At 43.1% G+C, this 16,509-nt stretch overlaps 1 protein-coding gene across 6 annotated transcripts in view; it reads left to right on the top strand.

Moving 5' to 3' along the window:
- The first annotated feature begins 1,145 nt into the window (after positions 1-1,145).
- The window catches only part of ARFGEF3 (ARFGEF family member 3), a 96,874-nt gene continuing 81,510 nt past the window's right edge, over positions 1,146-16,509 (top strand). For all 6 annotated transcript variants that reach the window (XM_037391757.1, XM_037391758.1, XM_037391759.1 and 3 more), the window contains exons 1-2: positions 1,146-1,693; positions 2,869-2,920. In XM_037391757.1, the coding sequence (XP_037247654.1) occupies positions 1,609-1,693; positions 2,869-2,920 (137 nt within the window). In that variant the 5' untranslated portion in view covers positions 1,146-1,608. The remainder of the gene's footprint in view (positions 1,694-2,868; positions 2,921-16,509) is intronic.

Genomic DNA, 16,509 nt, shown 5'->3' on the forward strand with positions numbered 1-16,509 from the left:
GGAATTCTCTATCCATTTCCAGACCTTTCTGGCATCATTCTAAATCCTTTTCTTCAGATACGAGTTTTACACTCTGGCCTTAAAATGCAGCTATGGATTATGCGTTCATTATACATCTGAACACAAGCAGGATCGTAACACTTACAATACCCTTGTAAGTATTTGGATAAAGGACAGCCTTTGAAAGCCCAATATCCTATGGGAAATGCTACGACTGATTCACCAGGTGCCAATATTCTGTCTGGTAATTCACAATTGGTACTCTTCCAATTAGCAGCGGGAGACATAACCACTAATACTGCCAGCTGCTACCTGGACTGCCTTTCTTATCTGTCCTCTTTTTCTTTTCCTAGCCTGTTTGACCTCTTGGATCTTTTGAGAGAGATTCTGCTACAAGACAACAGCATTAAAACAATGATGCAGTCACAGAAAGGACAAGTAGCATATCCCAGATATAAGGCAGGGAAACGATGAACTGCGAAGGCAGGAGTTTTGCTGGGCAGAAAGCATTTGGGGCGTGAGGAGGAAGGCCTGAGCTAGCAGAGTGGCTGTTCTCTGTCCTGGGGGCTGCCTTGTTGGGGGGGCTCAGGGCTGTGCACACTCAAGTAGGCCGAGTCGTGACCTTCTGCACCTGCCAGCTGCGGAGGGAGGCACAGATCCTGCAGGGCTCATAGCCATGTTTTTGACCCCGCTGATTTCAGAGGATGGCCAGCAGCTGCACCCATGCTGGTGTGTGGGCCTGGCTCCCTGCGTCCCTCCCTGAGCGGCTCCGCAGGACTGCGGGAGAGAGGGGCTGCCCTGCGGCGGGGCTGCAGGGTGAGGGGGACCGGGCTGGCGCGGCTGGGGACGGGAGTCAGCTGCGGGGCGGCGGGGAGGCCGGCCGGGCCCGGGAGCAGGATCCCACCGCAGCCCCGCAAAGCCCAGAGAGCGTCTCCCAGCCCCGGACGCGGGCCCGCCGGCCGACCCTGCGCATCCACCGGCTGGAACGGCGGAGCCTAAACCGCAGGCGGAGACCGAGCGCACCGCTCCCGCTGCCCGGGGCAGGCAGGCGGGCTCTGCCGGCAACCCCCGGCCGCCGGTCGCCATGGCAACCGGCCAGGCCGCAGCCCGCCCGCCGCCTGCCCGCGCCGTGTTCCTCCCGCGGGGGCGGCCGCCGCCGCAGGGTCCGCGTCCGGCGGCGCCGTCCCTCGCTCCGCTCCCCGGCCGCCGGTAGCCGCCGCCGCCTCTCCTCCCGGCGCCGGCAAGGGACTGCCCGCGCTCCCCTGGCGGGGGAAGGCTGCAGCCGCCGGGCTCTGCCCGCGGCGGCCAGGGCCAGGCCCGGCCCCAGCCCAGCTGCGCCACCGGGGCCTGCCCGGGGTGGGAGAGGAGGAGGAGGAGGAGGAGGAGGAGGAGGGACTCCGCAGCGGCAACAACTGACGTGTCCCCGCCATGGAGCTCGGCGTGATTCATCAGGGGCGGCGGGGCGGCAGCGGGGTGCCGCACACTGTCCCCGCGTAGGCACGGCTGCGGCGAGGGCAGCCCCACACCGCTCAGCCGCCCTCCTCCTCCTCCTCCTCGCCGCCCGCTCCGCTGCCCCCGCGGATACGCGAGGATCCCGGGGGAGGCAAGATGGAAGAAATCCTGCGAAAGCTGCAGAAGGAGGCGTCGGGGAGCAAGCACAGGGCCATCAAGGAGAGCTGCACCTGGGCCATAGGTAAGGTGCAGGGGGCGCGGGCAGCGGCGCCGGGCTGCCCCCGCCGCGGCCGGGCTGCCCGCGGGGGAGCGGAGCGGGGCACGGCCCGGCCCGGCCCTGCCCGTAGCGGTGCGGTGCGGGAGCCGCCGAGGGACAGGTTTTGTAACGGCGGGGGCAGGGACACCTCAACAAACTTGCTCCGCGCTGCCCGCCGGGCCTTCTGCGGCTGGGCCGGCACCGGGGCGCTTCAGGCGCTTCAACGCGCCCGGGAGCCCCGCGCTGCTGGAAGGGGCTGAGGCGCCCCGGCGCCCCTCGCCGCCCCGGCGCCCCTCGCCGCCCCAGCCTGCCGGGCCTGCTGCGCGGTCTTGCGAGGCAGGTGCGGCTCTCAGTAGCTGTCATGATAGTTTCTGTGTATGTTGGGGAAGGGGGGGTGTCTTTTCTATAAAAGCCCCCTCCCCTCTTCCTAAATCATCGTCAAAAACCTCTCCAGTACAGTTTTCACTGCTGGTTTATGTTTGGGCAGCTGTTTTAAAATCTGGATTTTTTTGACTGGATGCCATGAGCCCTTTTATCCTTGCCATATAATGGAAATAATGATCAATAAAAGGAGTTGTTCTTTTAAAGGAATAGGCGCTTAGGTACCTTTCAGCATCCACCCATTTTCAGAGATTGGCTGTGACTTGAAGTGCTTTTGATGCTAACTACCTGGAGCACTAGTCAGCAAGACCCTTGACTTACATCAGCATAACTGCAATACTTAAAATTGCTTTACATTTTTATTTTTCATCCATACATAGTTAGAGCAATCTGCGGTAGTTCGTACCTGTTGCTGTCTTAATACTGGCCTTTCATCGTGATGTTCCACGAGTTGCTTCGTTAATTGGGTGTTATCCTTGCACAGCAGCCATGGTAATATCCTCTATACTGTGCCAGTTTTAGTATGTGTGCTGCTGAAGTTGTTGATAGGTGAAAGGGAGTTCACTGAGGAAAAGATGGTACTTGGTGCCTTCTCGCAGGGCACTCATTGTCCTGACAGATTCATGCAAAGCTTTGGCAACTTGGAGCAGCAGTGATTGTTATTCTGATGTAGGTATAAACTTTAGGATTGTTGGTTCAGAGACTATAGGCAGGTGCATTACTATGGTTGAACTCAAAAGTTTCTTTTAAAAGCCCTATCATTTCCTTTGGTTATACAGAAACCTTGGATTCTCCTGATGCTGCTGTCAAGATACCTCCATATCAGCTAAGGTAAGAACATTTAATGTTGACTCCTGTGGAACTATATTTGTGAAATTGAAGTAAAAATTTGAATTCAAAGTGAGGTAGACAGAGGAGGGGGCTGAAGCTATGCAGTTTCTTTAGTTTGTAGATGTACATGTCTAGGCTGGTAGTAGTGGATAATTTGCTGATGAGCTCTTGGCCTCTAGCAATGAAATGTAAGGAAATGTGTTAAAAAGGGCATGAGTGTGTATAATGGTGACACTTGGTTACAGAGAAGGGCAGTGTTATGGTCTAAAGAGTTTGCCTTCTGAATGGCAGCCTTCAGTATAAGTGCTGATGCTTCTCAGTCTTCTTAGTATGCTCTTTTTTTTTTTTTTAAATCTAGATCAGTTTTTGTTTGCTGAAAATAGATATTCTAGAAACGGAAAGGTTATATCATCATATAGCTAGGACACTGGGTAGGAACTAAAACAATACAGTTTCTATGCCTGCTTCTTCCTTCAGCCTGCTACATTATCTTGAGTAAGCCTTCTCCCTTCTTCCTGCCTCCCTTTGTACACCTATCAATGGGAGAGGTGGCACTGCACTCATTCGTAGAGCTATAGAAGATCTCATTTTTGAAATTCTGATTGCTATGGAGAAAGTAAACAGGCAAAATTATTCTCTGTCACTTCTGACAGAACCATTAGGAAGCAGCAAAAGAAACTAGCAAGTGCACTTTTCAAATCAGGAAGACACTATTTCATACAGCTTATGGTTAAAATGAGAAATAATTTAGGCTTGCCTTATTAGGGAATGTAATAGATGCTAAAAGTTTGCATGGATTCAGAAAGCACCTCAACAAATCCATGGAAGAAATTGATTGCAGTCGTATGAGATGCAGAAGTACTTTAGTCAGAGATGATTGAATTTATAAGAGAGTATGTAGGAGTGTTGCTAGAAATTTGGCCTGTCCTGTAGTCCTCCTAGATATCTGCTATTATCTGTGGACAGAGGTGACACTTTTTTACCACAATATTTTTACCACAATATTACTCTCTTGGGAGAATTTTTATCACCTTGTTAGTCCCCACTGCTGCTTTCAGATATGCTTGGTGCAGCTTTGTGCAAGGGAAATTAAGGATTGAAGATCTAGATATTCCAGAGCAGTTACCAAACAGGGAAGAAATAAGAGCAGTTCTTTTGCTGCTCTAAAATCCTGTCAGCTGCAGTTCACAAAGGGCCTCAAGTCAGCAGGGAATGGATGTTGCACAAGTCTGACCTGACCAGTGCCAGACACATGCATCCAACACAGGCTGGGCAGCAGAGAACAGCTGAATGAGTAATTCCCAGTAGCTCCATTAGAATAGATTATGTTTATTTGGCACTATGGTTGGACAAAACGTTGCTCTTTATCTTCCCATTTATCATGCTTCATCTTTAATACAGTGTATGGTCTCTCTGTTTTTAAGTACTATTCTCGTTCCCTATGAATCAGTTAGCTGTTATCACATTTCTTCCTTTTTCATTTGCTTACTGCCTCTTTACAGATATGCATACCTTTTCCTCTTCTTTTTCCAATGTTCTTAATGTTGTGTTTGTTTAGTTGTTTGGGTTTTTTTCACTGTAAATCCTAATCTTTTTAAATAAAGCTAATACCTCCACAGGTGTAACTATGATAAAGGAAGCTCTTAACGTTAGACTTGTTAGTGACAATGCGCTCAATATTACTGGATGTTTTACAAAATGAAGGATGCACTAAAGAATTCAAATAAAAGCTTTGGTTGTGGGGTGCTTGGTATTGTTCTGCTACAGAACCTCAGACAGTGTGGGAGATGTTGCTGTCACCATTACCCTGAGCTTACTCTTCTTTCTCTGTTTAACAAGCTACTGTCAGATTCCACATCAGTGCACTGGGCCACGTCTTGGGCTGGAATTTGCCAGCATGATGTGAAAATTAGATAAAGGTTCATCTTTGCATGGTGCTTGTTAAAGAACAGCTCTGTCACTGCTTGGTTCTTAACACTGTAAAAGACTAGCCTTGAAAATGGAGCGATGGCAATGACCAGAAATGCAGCCAAGATGGGTGCAGGATGGCGGCATCCTGACGGTGCAGCTTTCCTGCTTTCATATTTATCGGGTGCAGATAGTATCATCTACACTAACGCAGATCTGTGCCTGACTGCTTATCTGCTTTGAATCTGCCATTCACCCTTTCTGCTATAATATTTTTGATTGTAGTAGCAGAGCCTGGGGATGTGTTCTGGAACACTCCATGATACTAGAGTTAGAGTGAACATACCTATAATCTTTCCACCAAGTAACCCTAGTCTACAACTCAGATCTGAGATCCATAGCAGCAACATACTGAAAGTGTGTTAAAGGCATGCTGTGCGGCAGATAGTTCAGGAGAAAAATAGGTATTTGTGAGGTCTCTTCCAGGAGCAGCAGCTGAATGAGTATTTTGACTACTGTCAATGCAGTGAGGACATTCCAGCTTGTTTAGTAGGGAAGTTTGCTGCATCCTGAGAATATACTGGATACAAGGAAAGGGCGTCAGCACTTCTCTACAGTGTGTTTGGGGAAATTAATAATCTCGGGCACATCTGTACTGCATAAGAATGGGGGACAGATTCATGAGCTGTCATGTCCAGTTGAGACAGATACTAACTCAGTTTCAGAAATAGCAAATCTAGTTAAGTATCCCAATCAGTATTGTTTCTGTTTCTCCACAGAGCAGTGTCTGGTTTCTAGTAGCGAGTTATGCTTGGTATTATTGCCATTTAACAGGTTGGCCATGTCCTTATTTGAGGAGTTCTCCCTCTGGAACTGAAGAATGAAGTCTGCTGATGAGAATGAGAATGTGTAAACTGCATACTCCCCCCCCCCCCTTTTTTTTTTTACTTAAAAAAAGCCCATTTACTGGTTTTAATACCATAGTTCTAGATTGAATAGAGGTTCTTCATAGTGTTATCTTTTAAGACCATGATCCTAGTGTGAGAGTTGGGAGACAAGATATCCCTTTGCATTTCTTAAGACTATGACTAGTTGAGTTCAAGTTTTTTTTTACGTGTATTACATCAGCTACATACTTACCTCCATGATACTGTTGGGGTAGGTTACTTCTATATTCTGGCTTGCTCCTGCCCTGTCCGTAGCTTCTCTTTTGTGTTGGGCCTCTATTACTTAACAGCAGGCAGGCCACCTTATAGTTCCCTGAAGTCTGTGCAATTAATTAGGGGGTTCACCTCTAGCATTTGTATGGGAGCTGTTTCCAGCACTTGTCTGGTAGCAGTTTAGATAGCATGTGCCTGCTATGTTTGGGAGCACCTGGGGTACTTTTGCTGCAAGGGAGTGCAATGACTGGACATTCAGCCTGGAATGTCATTCTTTAATTAGTTTGATAGAGATCTGTTGGGTATATCTCTAGGGAGCTAAATGAGACTATTTTGCTGTTCAGCTTCCTTTGATGTTAATTGGACTTAAGAATCCAAATCCCAGTTAATGACTTTTAAATAATGCCCCTCACTAGAATTAATATGCAATGTCTCACTTCCTAAAGAAATACAAATCTCCAACAAATAGTGGAGTTTCCCACAGAAACGGTCAGCTCTGCCCTGAGGCAGGAATATGTGTGTGCTTTTTGAGTACTTTAATCTTCTTTACTCTTTCATACCCTTGCTTAATACTCTGATCACAGGTTAAAGTGGACCAGGATGGAAATGACCTTAAGTCAGTTCAAGGCTTTGCCATAGCTGTCCTGAGAATTCTTGAGAAGGGAGAGTCACATAACCCATTGGTAACTGGTCTGTTGTTGCCTGCCTACTACAGTGGCGTTTGTCTCTGAGCAGGTGTTGTGAAGGTTTGATGCATACGAAGTGCTTGAGGAGGCTGGGTGGATGACTTATAAATAATGATTTGGATAAAAGGAATTGATGTGCTGGTGTTTTAATTGGTGGATTGGTCACATGGAAAATGGCTTAAGAGACCTTAATGTTGTCTGCTAGCAAACCATTGTTTGCTCTAAGTTGGAGTTTATTCACTTCAGTATTTTCAAGACAACAAATTCTGCCCTAAAGCAAACAGTCTACACTGAATAAATCTGTCTTGGCTAATTCCTGACTAGTTTCTCCTTTGTGATTTTAGAGTCTGAAATATGATCCATGAAAGGTAACTGAACAGACACAAGAAAATGAGCCTTGAAAAAGAATGTTTGATCAGAGCAGTTTAATACTCATGAGGATTATCTGCATATCAGTGAATGAAATAAAAGTCTATACAGTGCTTGCCAGTCACATGCTGCTTTGAAAAAACTTGTGTTTACCAGAATTTCTTAAGAGTGGCTTATGTAATTAAATCATGCCTTATAGGCTACGTAAAGCTTCGTGGCTTGCTGTCAGCATAGACTTGGTGCTGCAAAGAGGAGGTTGTCTGGGCCTTCTGAGGGAGGCTGTGACTTGGTGGGTAGTTTGGTTGTTGTGTTTTAGTATTGCTGTCCTCACCTTCACTGGAATCTGGAATCTTATATATAGAATTTCTTACCATGTCCCTGCCATGCTTCGTTAGGAATTTATTATCATTATTTATTATTATTATTATGCTAAAGAGATTTTCTCATAGTTCTAAGACATTTCCAAAAATTTCCAGGTGTTACTACTATCCTGTAATTACTTTTCTTTTGTTCTGATCAGAACAATGGGAAGTTACACTGTTTTGCCCTTTTGTCAGTGTAGCAGAAGCATCATTGCCGACTTGAGTTCGAGCTGTTTTGTGGAGCTAGTGTGGCTGTTGTCTCTTTATTCCCACAATAGTGTGGCTGAGTGCAGAAGATGATGCATAGGCAAGACTCTCAATAGTATAAACTGCGGTTCATGCTAGTTTAAAGTTTGCCTTTTGGACTTTAAAGTAATGGCCATGAGACATGTTGATGACTGAGCCATTCTGGCATAGTAACTGATATAATTTGCATTCCTTCAAACAAGAACCAGAAGGGCTTTCCAAATGCTTACTTATCTCTTCAGCATAACTGCATACTGCACCTCTGTGTACCTAAAAGTTGCAGAAAGTAATTGAAATCGAATGGAGGTACAGGCTCAAGCCTTCAGAACACTGACTCTGGGTGCCTAGTTGGAAAAAGATGGGTCTTGGCTTTCAGAGGTGCTGAGCATTTCCAAGTCCTGTTTGTGCTGGTAGGAGTTCCTGTGTTCATTACTGCAAAAGCTTGAATCCCTCTGGTATTTCACATTGGCCTTTCAAAAATAGCCAATATTTCTGGAGTTACAGCTGGAAAGTCAGAAGTCAGTGGTGAGCAGGGTCCTCTGTAATAACTAGTTTATGTCTAGTTCTGTCTGTCCTGTTTGTCTCCCAGTCCTGTTCATCTTGGTGCTGGTTTCTGAGGGCAGTTTGTGAACTTCGGGAAGCCGGTGCAATGAAGAGCAGTCAGAAACAAGTAAGCCTTAAACTTAGCTGAACTCTGAAATACTATCCTCCTTGCATTTTTATGTTTTCCTATAGTCATGGGAATTTGGGGATGAAAATGGTAGTTCTACTCTACCATTTATTTTTTATGTCTCTAGCTTTGCATTTGACATACTTCTTGAGAAGCAGCTGCAGCTTACAAACTCTTAAATAAAACATACTCATTTAATTTACATGTGCTCAACAAATAATAAAAGCAGTAACCATGGTGTGATCGTCACCAAACATCCAATACCACAGAGACTTTCAATCTACTTAGCTTTGCAGATAATTCATCCACTTAATCTTGAGGCTTGGGATGCATTTTGGCTTCTCCATTGTGAAGAAATATTTGTGATTTTACTATTTCATTCTTCTCCCATCTACTTTATTTTGTTCATGATTTCTGTTAGTTTCTTTCTATTTGAAGTGTGTAGATAGGGAAGCTGATACATATAACAGATCCCCTGACCAGAAGAAAGGAGCAGGGAGGTAGGAATAACTGTCTGTGATGGGTTTTGTTGAAGTTGTTTTTAGCATATCTCTATTTTATTCTTTTTCATTTTTAAAATACTTCCTGTACTTGCTGCCACAACCCAGCATTAAGTGCTCCTGTGCTTTCCTCCTGAACATGATTGCTGGGTGTGTGACTCATGCTGCTCAACCATTACATGGTCTCTGTCTGGCATTCAGCAAGTGGACGATGAGTTCCCTGGCAGGCATGTGACCAAGAAGAGATTCTAGTGGCGGTGTAGATTGCTGAGCTGCATGTCCTGTGTTGGCAGTTTATAGGCTGGATCCAGACTTTTGGGGCATTTATGTAGCTCTTCTGGTATTTGGAATGGTGTATATACTCTGGTCTTGGTTTGAAATGTTGCATTCCTAGGTCTAATTTTGGAGGCTGAGTGAGGAGAGGAGATTAGTGTTTAGGAAGTCAGTGTGGCACTGTCTGATGCAGTATTTGGATCAATCTGTATGTTTAATCTGGGGTATGTAATTGGTCCTGTTTCTTTTCTGATGGGCAGGTATTTTTATCTCAGTAGAACCTTGCATCTGTTCTGGGACCCCAAAAGACAGCAGTGTTGCAGAGGAAAAGTGTGTATATAGTCAGTTTTCATCATGCGTTTTTGAACTCTTGCTGTCAAGACAAGATTCCAGAAGTGTTGGAAGGCCTCTAGATCTAAGAATCCATAAAAACCTGTCAGCCAGGGTTATGGCTCTTGAAGGTATCAAAGAAGGTGTGGTATTGTCTTGGGAAAACAAGCATAGTTTTTGAAACATTATTTCTGTTGCTCTAATTTGTGGGTTGTTTTTTTTTTTTTATTGTTAAAGTGAAGTGCTTGCTGTTTCTGAAACTAAATTTCTGCCCTTCTTGACATTCTTTGTAGCGGTGAGCCTTAATTAATATTCACCACTGCTTTGGGTCTTTGTTCCTTTTATGGATTCTTCTGAAAGTTCATTCTAGATTGGTGACAGAAGCCCACAGTCTACTGGGTTTGGCTGTGCTAAAGTTGGTTTTCTTCATGGGAGCTGGTAGGGTGGAGGTGCAGAGCAGCTGAGCGGGGCTGAGTTGCCTGTTGGGGTTAACCCCCAACATTCAGTTATTGTGGGATGTTTATAATTCCTTCAGTACAAGAATAGCACCAGTAAAAGAAGAAAGCAGCCATAATTTTGAGTGTTTGTCTGACTTCTAATGACAAATGCAACTAAAATATTGCCCTAAGGGTCAAAGGATGATAATAGGATAGCAGTGTGTGTTTGTTTTAAACATTTGATCACTTTCTAGTGCTTGCAAAGAAGAAAGTGAGAACATTGGAAGGCTGTTGATAATTGCCTTAGAGAATGAAATATGGTTGAGGGAGGGTAGGAACCAGGGAATGGAAGAAGAGAAGTGGCACTGAAATGGAGAGGACTGGTTTTTTACTTAATGAGGCTTGACTCTGCTGTGGTCTTTGTGTGATGCTATGCAAGTGGTGACTTTTCTTTGTTTTGAAAATGAAGGGGTGAGTGGGAATAAGGAAAGTTTTCTCACAGTTTTTTTTATTTACATTGAAAAGTATTTTTACTCAAAGCTGCAGGAAATACACTACCTTTGGTTTCCTTGAATGTTTGTTTGCTTAAGAAATAGAATATGCTAAGGTGCAGTGAGTGTAAAATTACATAATGCATTGCAAATGTGCGGATAGTTTTTAACAACCATCCCTTAGGTCTGTCAAAATTCAGCATTGCACTCTTGTGAAAGTTGAGTGGTTGTTGCAGATTGCAATATTAACCTTCAAAATGTAGCTAGTAATGACCAGCAATACACCTCATCCTCCCATTTCCTCGTCAAACCTTTGTAACTAACTCTATGCCATCCAGCTGTAATGGAGAAAATAAGGTCATTTGTAAGATGTGCTATAGTACCTTTGTGTCTCTTTCCTGTCCCCTCAGTCCTACCCAGTCTGTAGGATCTACCCAGCATTGTAAAACTTCTTCTGATGGAAATATAATTCTTGTAAGGTGCTTTATTTGTTGTTTCCAGTGTACTGAAATTTTGAAAGAAAAATCTTTTCACTGGAAAAATCCTTAGCTTCCCTTTCAGGCTTACCAAATACAGGGAGGAGAGGTTTTGTGAGATAGCTTGATAAGCTTTCAAAACTGTAGACTGAGCAGGTCCAGTGTGTGCTCTACCTAAGGCCAGGAGGTGTACGCTAAGGATGGGTGCTCTGCCTCTCAACTCATCTTCATGCTGTATTTCAAATGATAATCAATAAAATCACCTAAAGGATACAGATTGCTTTATAATGAAGACCTTGTGAAGTTTACATGTGTCATTAAATTCCTGGAGTAGAGTTAGTAAGTGACTGTCAGACCTTGTGCACAAAGGACAAAAATCTACTGGGGTGGATGTTCTAGTGAGAGTGATGATAACGTATCGCAGAGAGATTACACTACAGCTTTGGAGACTGGAAGCATCCTGATTATTATGTTGGCCTTGTCCACTTTAATATTGTGTAGAATCTTTTGGTTTTTCTCTCCTCTCAAGCAAAGGTACATAGTGTACTTACAGTTTTTGTTTTGTTTTGATTTCATCTTGACAACAGTGTCAGGCTCCTATCTAGGAACTTTGTGTAGAAATCAAGATGTTACTAGTGAGTATAGCAAGGAAGAAAATGACCTTAGAAGCGCTCTCCAGCTGAGTGACTGTGCTGAGCTCTTTAATTACGATTGTATGAATTCTTGGTCTTGGCTGCATTAGGCTGGATGAAAGATTAAATAGTTCATGTTTGCCTTTCCTATGACTAAAGCTATACTTCTGCTGTTATTGGCAAATCCATTTCTCTTGGAAAGTATGTAAATAACAAACGCTGGAAGTGCCACTGTGTCACTCTTTTAATACCAAACACTATGAAATTACAATCTTATGCAACAATCCAGGCTGAAAAGTGGTTAAAGTTCTAACTAACAAACTGTATGAAGTTACATTAAGGCATTATTCCTCATTTCCTTTTCCCTATGTCATTAAGTATCCTCTGATAAGCAACTTGTATGCTTCCCTTCCAGAGGCAGGTTCATTTAAGTGTTGGGAGAAGTGTTTACTTTGTATCTTGATTTGAAAAGCAGAAGGATTGAAGGGAAGAGGGAATACATGAAGCAAAGAGAAAGGAAAAATGAAATACCGAGCTGGTGGAGGGACCCAGAGGGAACTCCAAGAGAGAGCTATGTCAGCAGCAGAGATGAGGGGGAATTGGATGTGGAAAGAACAGGAGAGTTAAACCTCAAGTGAGATTAAAAGAAGCCTTTCCATTGTAACTGGATAAAAGTGAAGAGCTTTGTACTATGTGTGGAGAAAAAGAGTGAGACCTTTTTAAAAAAGTAAGCTGGAAGTAGTGAGGAAGGAAAGTGAAAATGCTTTCAGCCAGAAGTTATAAAGTTATAAAGGTGGAACCTCACCTGGTTATGTGAGAGGCAAATCTCTTGACATCAGAAACATGCACACAAGTGCCTTTATGCTTGTAACTGGAGTAAAATCCTGGCCCTGCTGAAACAAGTCAGAATTTATATCAAGATAGCATGACAGCAGTCTCTCAACAGTTCTTTTTTTCAGGACCTGTAAACTGCAACACTGACTGCTTGTTCATCATTATGCAGCACTGTAACACTGAAGTTGTCTAACAGTGCATGATCATCTTGTGGTGCAGCATCATAAAGATAATTTATTGTTGTTTTCTTTTTTCTGGAAAAGGAGGGTTCTAAACGGAAGGCTTCAGATTTTGTCTTTCATCCTGTTGCTTTATGGAGTCTCTAAGTACTATCAACAAACTTGTATTTGCATGGAGATACAAATAGATGCCTTAATGCTGGAGGGGTCTGTTGTAGTCATCTGGTCTGACTTCCTGCATTGTAGAGGCATGAGAACTTGCCCTATATTTATATGCTGCAAACTCTAAACTTCTGTCTGAGCTCTACTGTAATACTTTTAATAAGTGGGATGGTAATTTTTCTGCTGTGGATAGTATTAATTGTTTCTCTAGAATGTGAGCAAGACCTTAAAATCTCCTTTCTTCTTGAAGATCTGTTGCTTGAAAAAGGATGTATTTATTCCCTGTTACTCCTCCAGGTTTTAAGTACTTCCATTATGAACCGTGAAGTTGTTGATGGAGTCCTTTATCAATGTTCTCTAAGCTAGCACAGGAAAGGAAGAGTTATGAATATTTCTACTTTTATATGTTCACGTGTTCATGTATACACTGCTGGAATTTGTTTTACACCATTTAAATCATCCCCTTTTCTGTAGGGACAGTATTTGCTCCTGTTTGGTTTATTTAAGGGTAGCAGCTGGAATTATCTCCAGAATTTTGAAAATTCATCTTTACCATTTATTTTCTCATGGTGGGCCAAATTTCTGCTTAAGTGAGTGAGTCTAATGGAGTTACATGCTGTGATGCTTTGTTCATTTTAAGCAGCCAAGACTGAGAAGATCTTCTCAACTGTCACTGTTACTTGACTGCAAAATGTCAAACTGGCTAGAACTGTTACCCTGCCTAACGAACAGCCTATCAGAAAATGGCAACAGACGTGAATCACATTCTTACCTGTTCTTGACTGGGCTGTGAATTATGTTATGGAATGCAAATTACATTTTGATAAGGTCCTGAGGTTCTGGATTTTGCTTCTCCTATGTAATTTTCAAGGGGCAGATAATGCAGAGAGACATCTTAATTTTAAGCTTTGTTTTTAATCCCATTTCTGAAATTAATACGGTTATCACCATTTGCATGAAGGGAAATAACTCTCACAGTGATGACAAATACTTTGTTTATAGTGTCCCCTTCCCTAAGCCAGTATAGTGGAGGTGAAGGTTTGCCATGAGACTCTGTTCTAGGCACTAACAAGGAGGAGTTAAGATTGGGCCATTTCCTATCTTTATTACAGTTTTCATAATGAGAGTGAATTAATGAGACATTACTCTCTTCTCTCTAAAGGCTTTTTCTACTACAATGTGGATAGAAAGATTTTTATGATCTCTCTACCTACAATAGTAATTTGTCTTGCTCTGACCTTTTTGGCAGTCTGTTTTGACTGACCTGTCATAGCGTCCCTTGTGACAGACCTGCAGGGAAGGAGTTAGGTTGATAAGCCATGGCAAACTCGGATGACTAGAAAGGTCATTGTAACCCAGCGTGCTGAATATAAAGGCTATTTATGTTCTCGTGACTCATTCTGCAGTTTACGAAGCTGACAAGTGTAGAGTGGGGTAGCTCAGGAAGGACAACCTGTGCTCCTGGAGATACTGGTCCTGGCTTACACACTTGATTCAGTCTCTAACTTTTCTGCTTGACCCTAGCCAGCACTTGGGATTCATTCCAGGTACCATGGAGGTCTAGTGGCAAAACTCGAGGTAGCCTGAATAGGAACAGGACTGAGTCCTTGTCTTTGGTGCTTTCTGGTTATTCTGTTTTGCACATAAGAAGACCCACACTTACCAAATGCTGTTTTCTCTAATGGCATGTGCATTAGTGAAAATGCCTACTGGTTTGTAGTGACTGTAGAATATATATTTTTGTATAGCTGTTTTGGGGTTTTTTTGGATTTTTATTTGGTCTTTTGAGTCAGGACAGGGAGGTGGTTGGCATTCTTTGTTTTGAAGGGAGTGGGTTGCTATCATGTTACACTCATTTGTTCAGTATCTACCAGATTTGAATAGAAGCATCATGATTAGGAAAACTGTTTCATGTCTCTGCAATTACATTCTGTGCTGTAAATTCATTCTTCTAGACCCTTGTTCTGCAGTGACTTTCACCATATTCTTTGCACAGGTGACTTCAGACAACAGCAGCAGGTAAAGAGTGATCCCTATCTTCTCTTCTGCTTTCAGGGAAAGAGCACTACAGCCAGGATCTGTTATTGCTGCCTCTCTCTCTCTTGGTTTTTTTTCCTCCTCTCCCCCTTTTTTTGGGGGTGTTGGTGTTTGTTTTGTTTTTTTTTAAACTGAACTGTCATTTGAAAGCACTTCTACATGGACATATGCAAACAATGCAATTAGTGTGGATTTCAGCATAGTATACCACTTACATCTGAGCACATCCTTTTTTCTTTATGGTCATTCCTTCTTTATACCATCTAAACTTCTTTCTTCCCTCTAGCTTCTATTTTCATGGCTTTGTTTCATCTGTCATTGCCCAGGATACCTTATCCTGAAGCTTTCAGTAGCTTCCCCTCCTCCAAATCAAAGGTGCTCCCTTTGTTTCATGCTTCCTCTGTGTTGTACTTGACTCATCTAATTCAGGGTTAAGTTGGTATTTGTGCCTGAAACTGTATGTGTTTGTATGTCCACAACTGCATGCATCAATATGGAAACTTAGGAGTTCTAGTGTGAAGCAAGTTTCTGTACAGTAATATAAATAGAAAACATTCTTAAATGTGTTTTGAAGTATATTGACATGCATCAGCTTATTCTGAGAACTTCACATATGTAAAATATGGTACATGTGTAGGACTAAAAAACCTGAATGAATTATCACTTGAAAGTATAGAGCTGCAGACAGTGGAGTAAGCAATGAGATCCCGTGGTGTGGCACCACTCAAAACACGGTGGAAATTATAAAAGGGCTGTAACATATAAGAGAAATCCTCGATCCCTTTCTTCATGGCACTCTGAGACCAAATTCTGGTCTGCATTATCTCTTGTGCAGCCTTACTGAACCCAGTTCTCAAGTGGTAGACCTTAGCAGGAACTGACTGTGTTAATTTACATCATCCTCTTCCATTCTGCCATGTCTTTCTGCATTCTCATACTAGCAGATGATGCATTTAAATGGCAGGTTGAACTGAAGTGTGGAAGATGCTCAAGCTAATCAAACATTGTGAGGTGTCTCTGCAGGTGTTTTATAGCTGTAGCATGGAAATGCTAAAGATTTAATTGACTGAGTGTGTAACAAGAACAGGAAATGACACAATGGCAATTCATTTTCTCCAAGAATACAGTGGAACACAGACTGCAGCAACCTTAATTAGATTTTCAGTTAAAACATTTTTAGCAAGCTTGGGAAGTTGAGCTAATTGAATCTGTTCTAATTTCCATCCTCCTGTTTGCCGTTTTTTCCTCTTCATTTTGGGAGGTTTCTCAAGAACCAGCTCTTGTTGTTCTCTGCTGATTGCAGTATGTGATGACAGATGGTAGGCAACATGCCGATGTGCAGGGTAGGTACACACAAGCCATAGGAGCTCCCACCTGTCTTCATTATAATGAAACTGAACTGGATCCACTCCAGTGACTTATGACTGCCTTCTCTTTCCCCTCTTCTCCCAGTCTTCGTCCACTTTAATGTGAGAATAAATTTGTTGTGTAATGCCCCAGACATTTATATGCTGTTGCAGTGAACAGTAGAAAGCCTAAAAGAGATGTGGCATTCTGCCCTGAAGAGGTGCAGGTCTAAATAATCATCAGTTTTTAGCATTCCTGCAGTTAGTACTATACACTGTTGTGATTTTTTTTTTTTTTTTTTTAATTATTCCTTCTTTTTTTCCTGTGTATGTCTGGCTGATCTGAGTACCAGTTAATGCACTGGTACCTTGTTTTGGCATCTCTTGATCTACTAATTTCAAATGTGAATTAGTCTTCCCCCAGAGGGTGATAGTGACAACTTCTTTTAAAAGACAAGTGTATCTCAAAGTCACAATGTAAAAATTAGCAC

Source organism: Falco rusticolus, chromosome 6 (genome assembly GCF_015220075.1).
Source record: "Falco rusticolus isolate bFalRus1 chromosome 6, bFalRus1.pri, whole genome shotgun sequence".
Classification (NCBI taxonomy): Eukaryota; Metazoa; Chordata; class Aves; order Falconiformes; family Falconidae; genus Falco; species Falco rusticolus.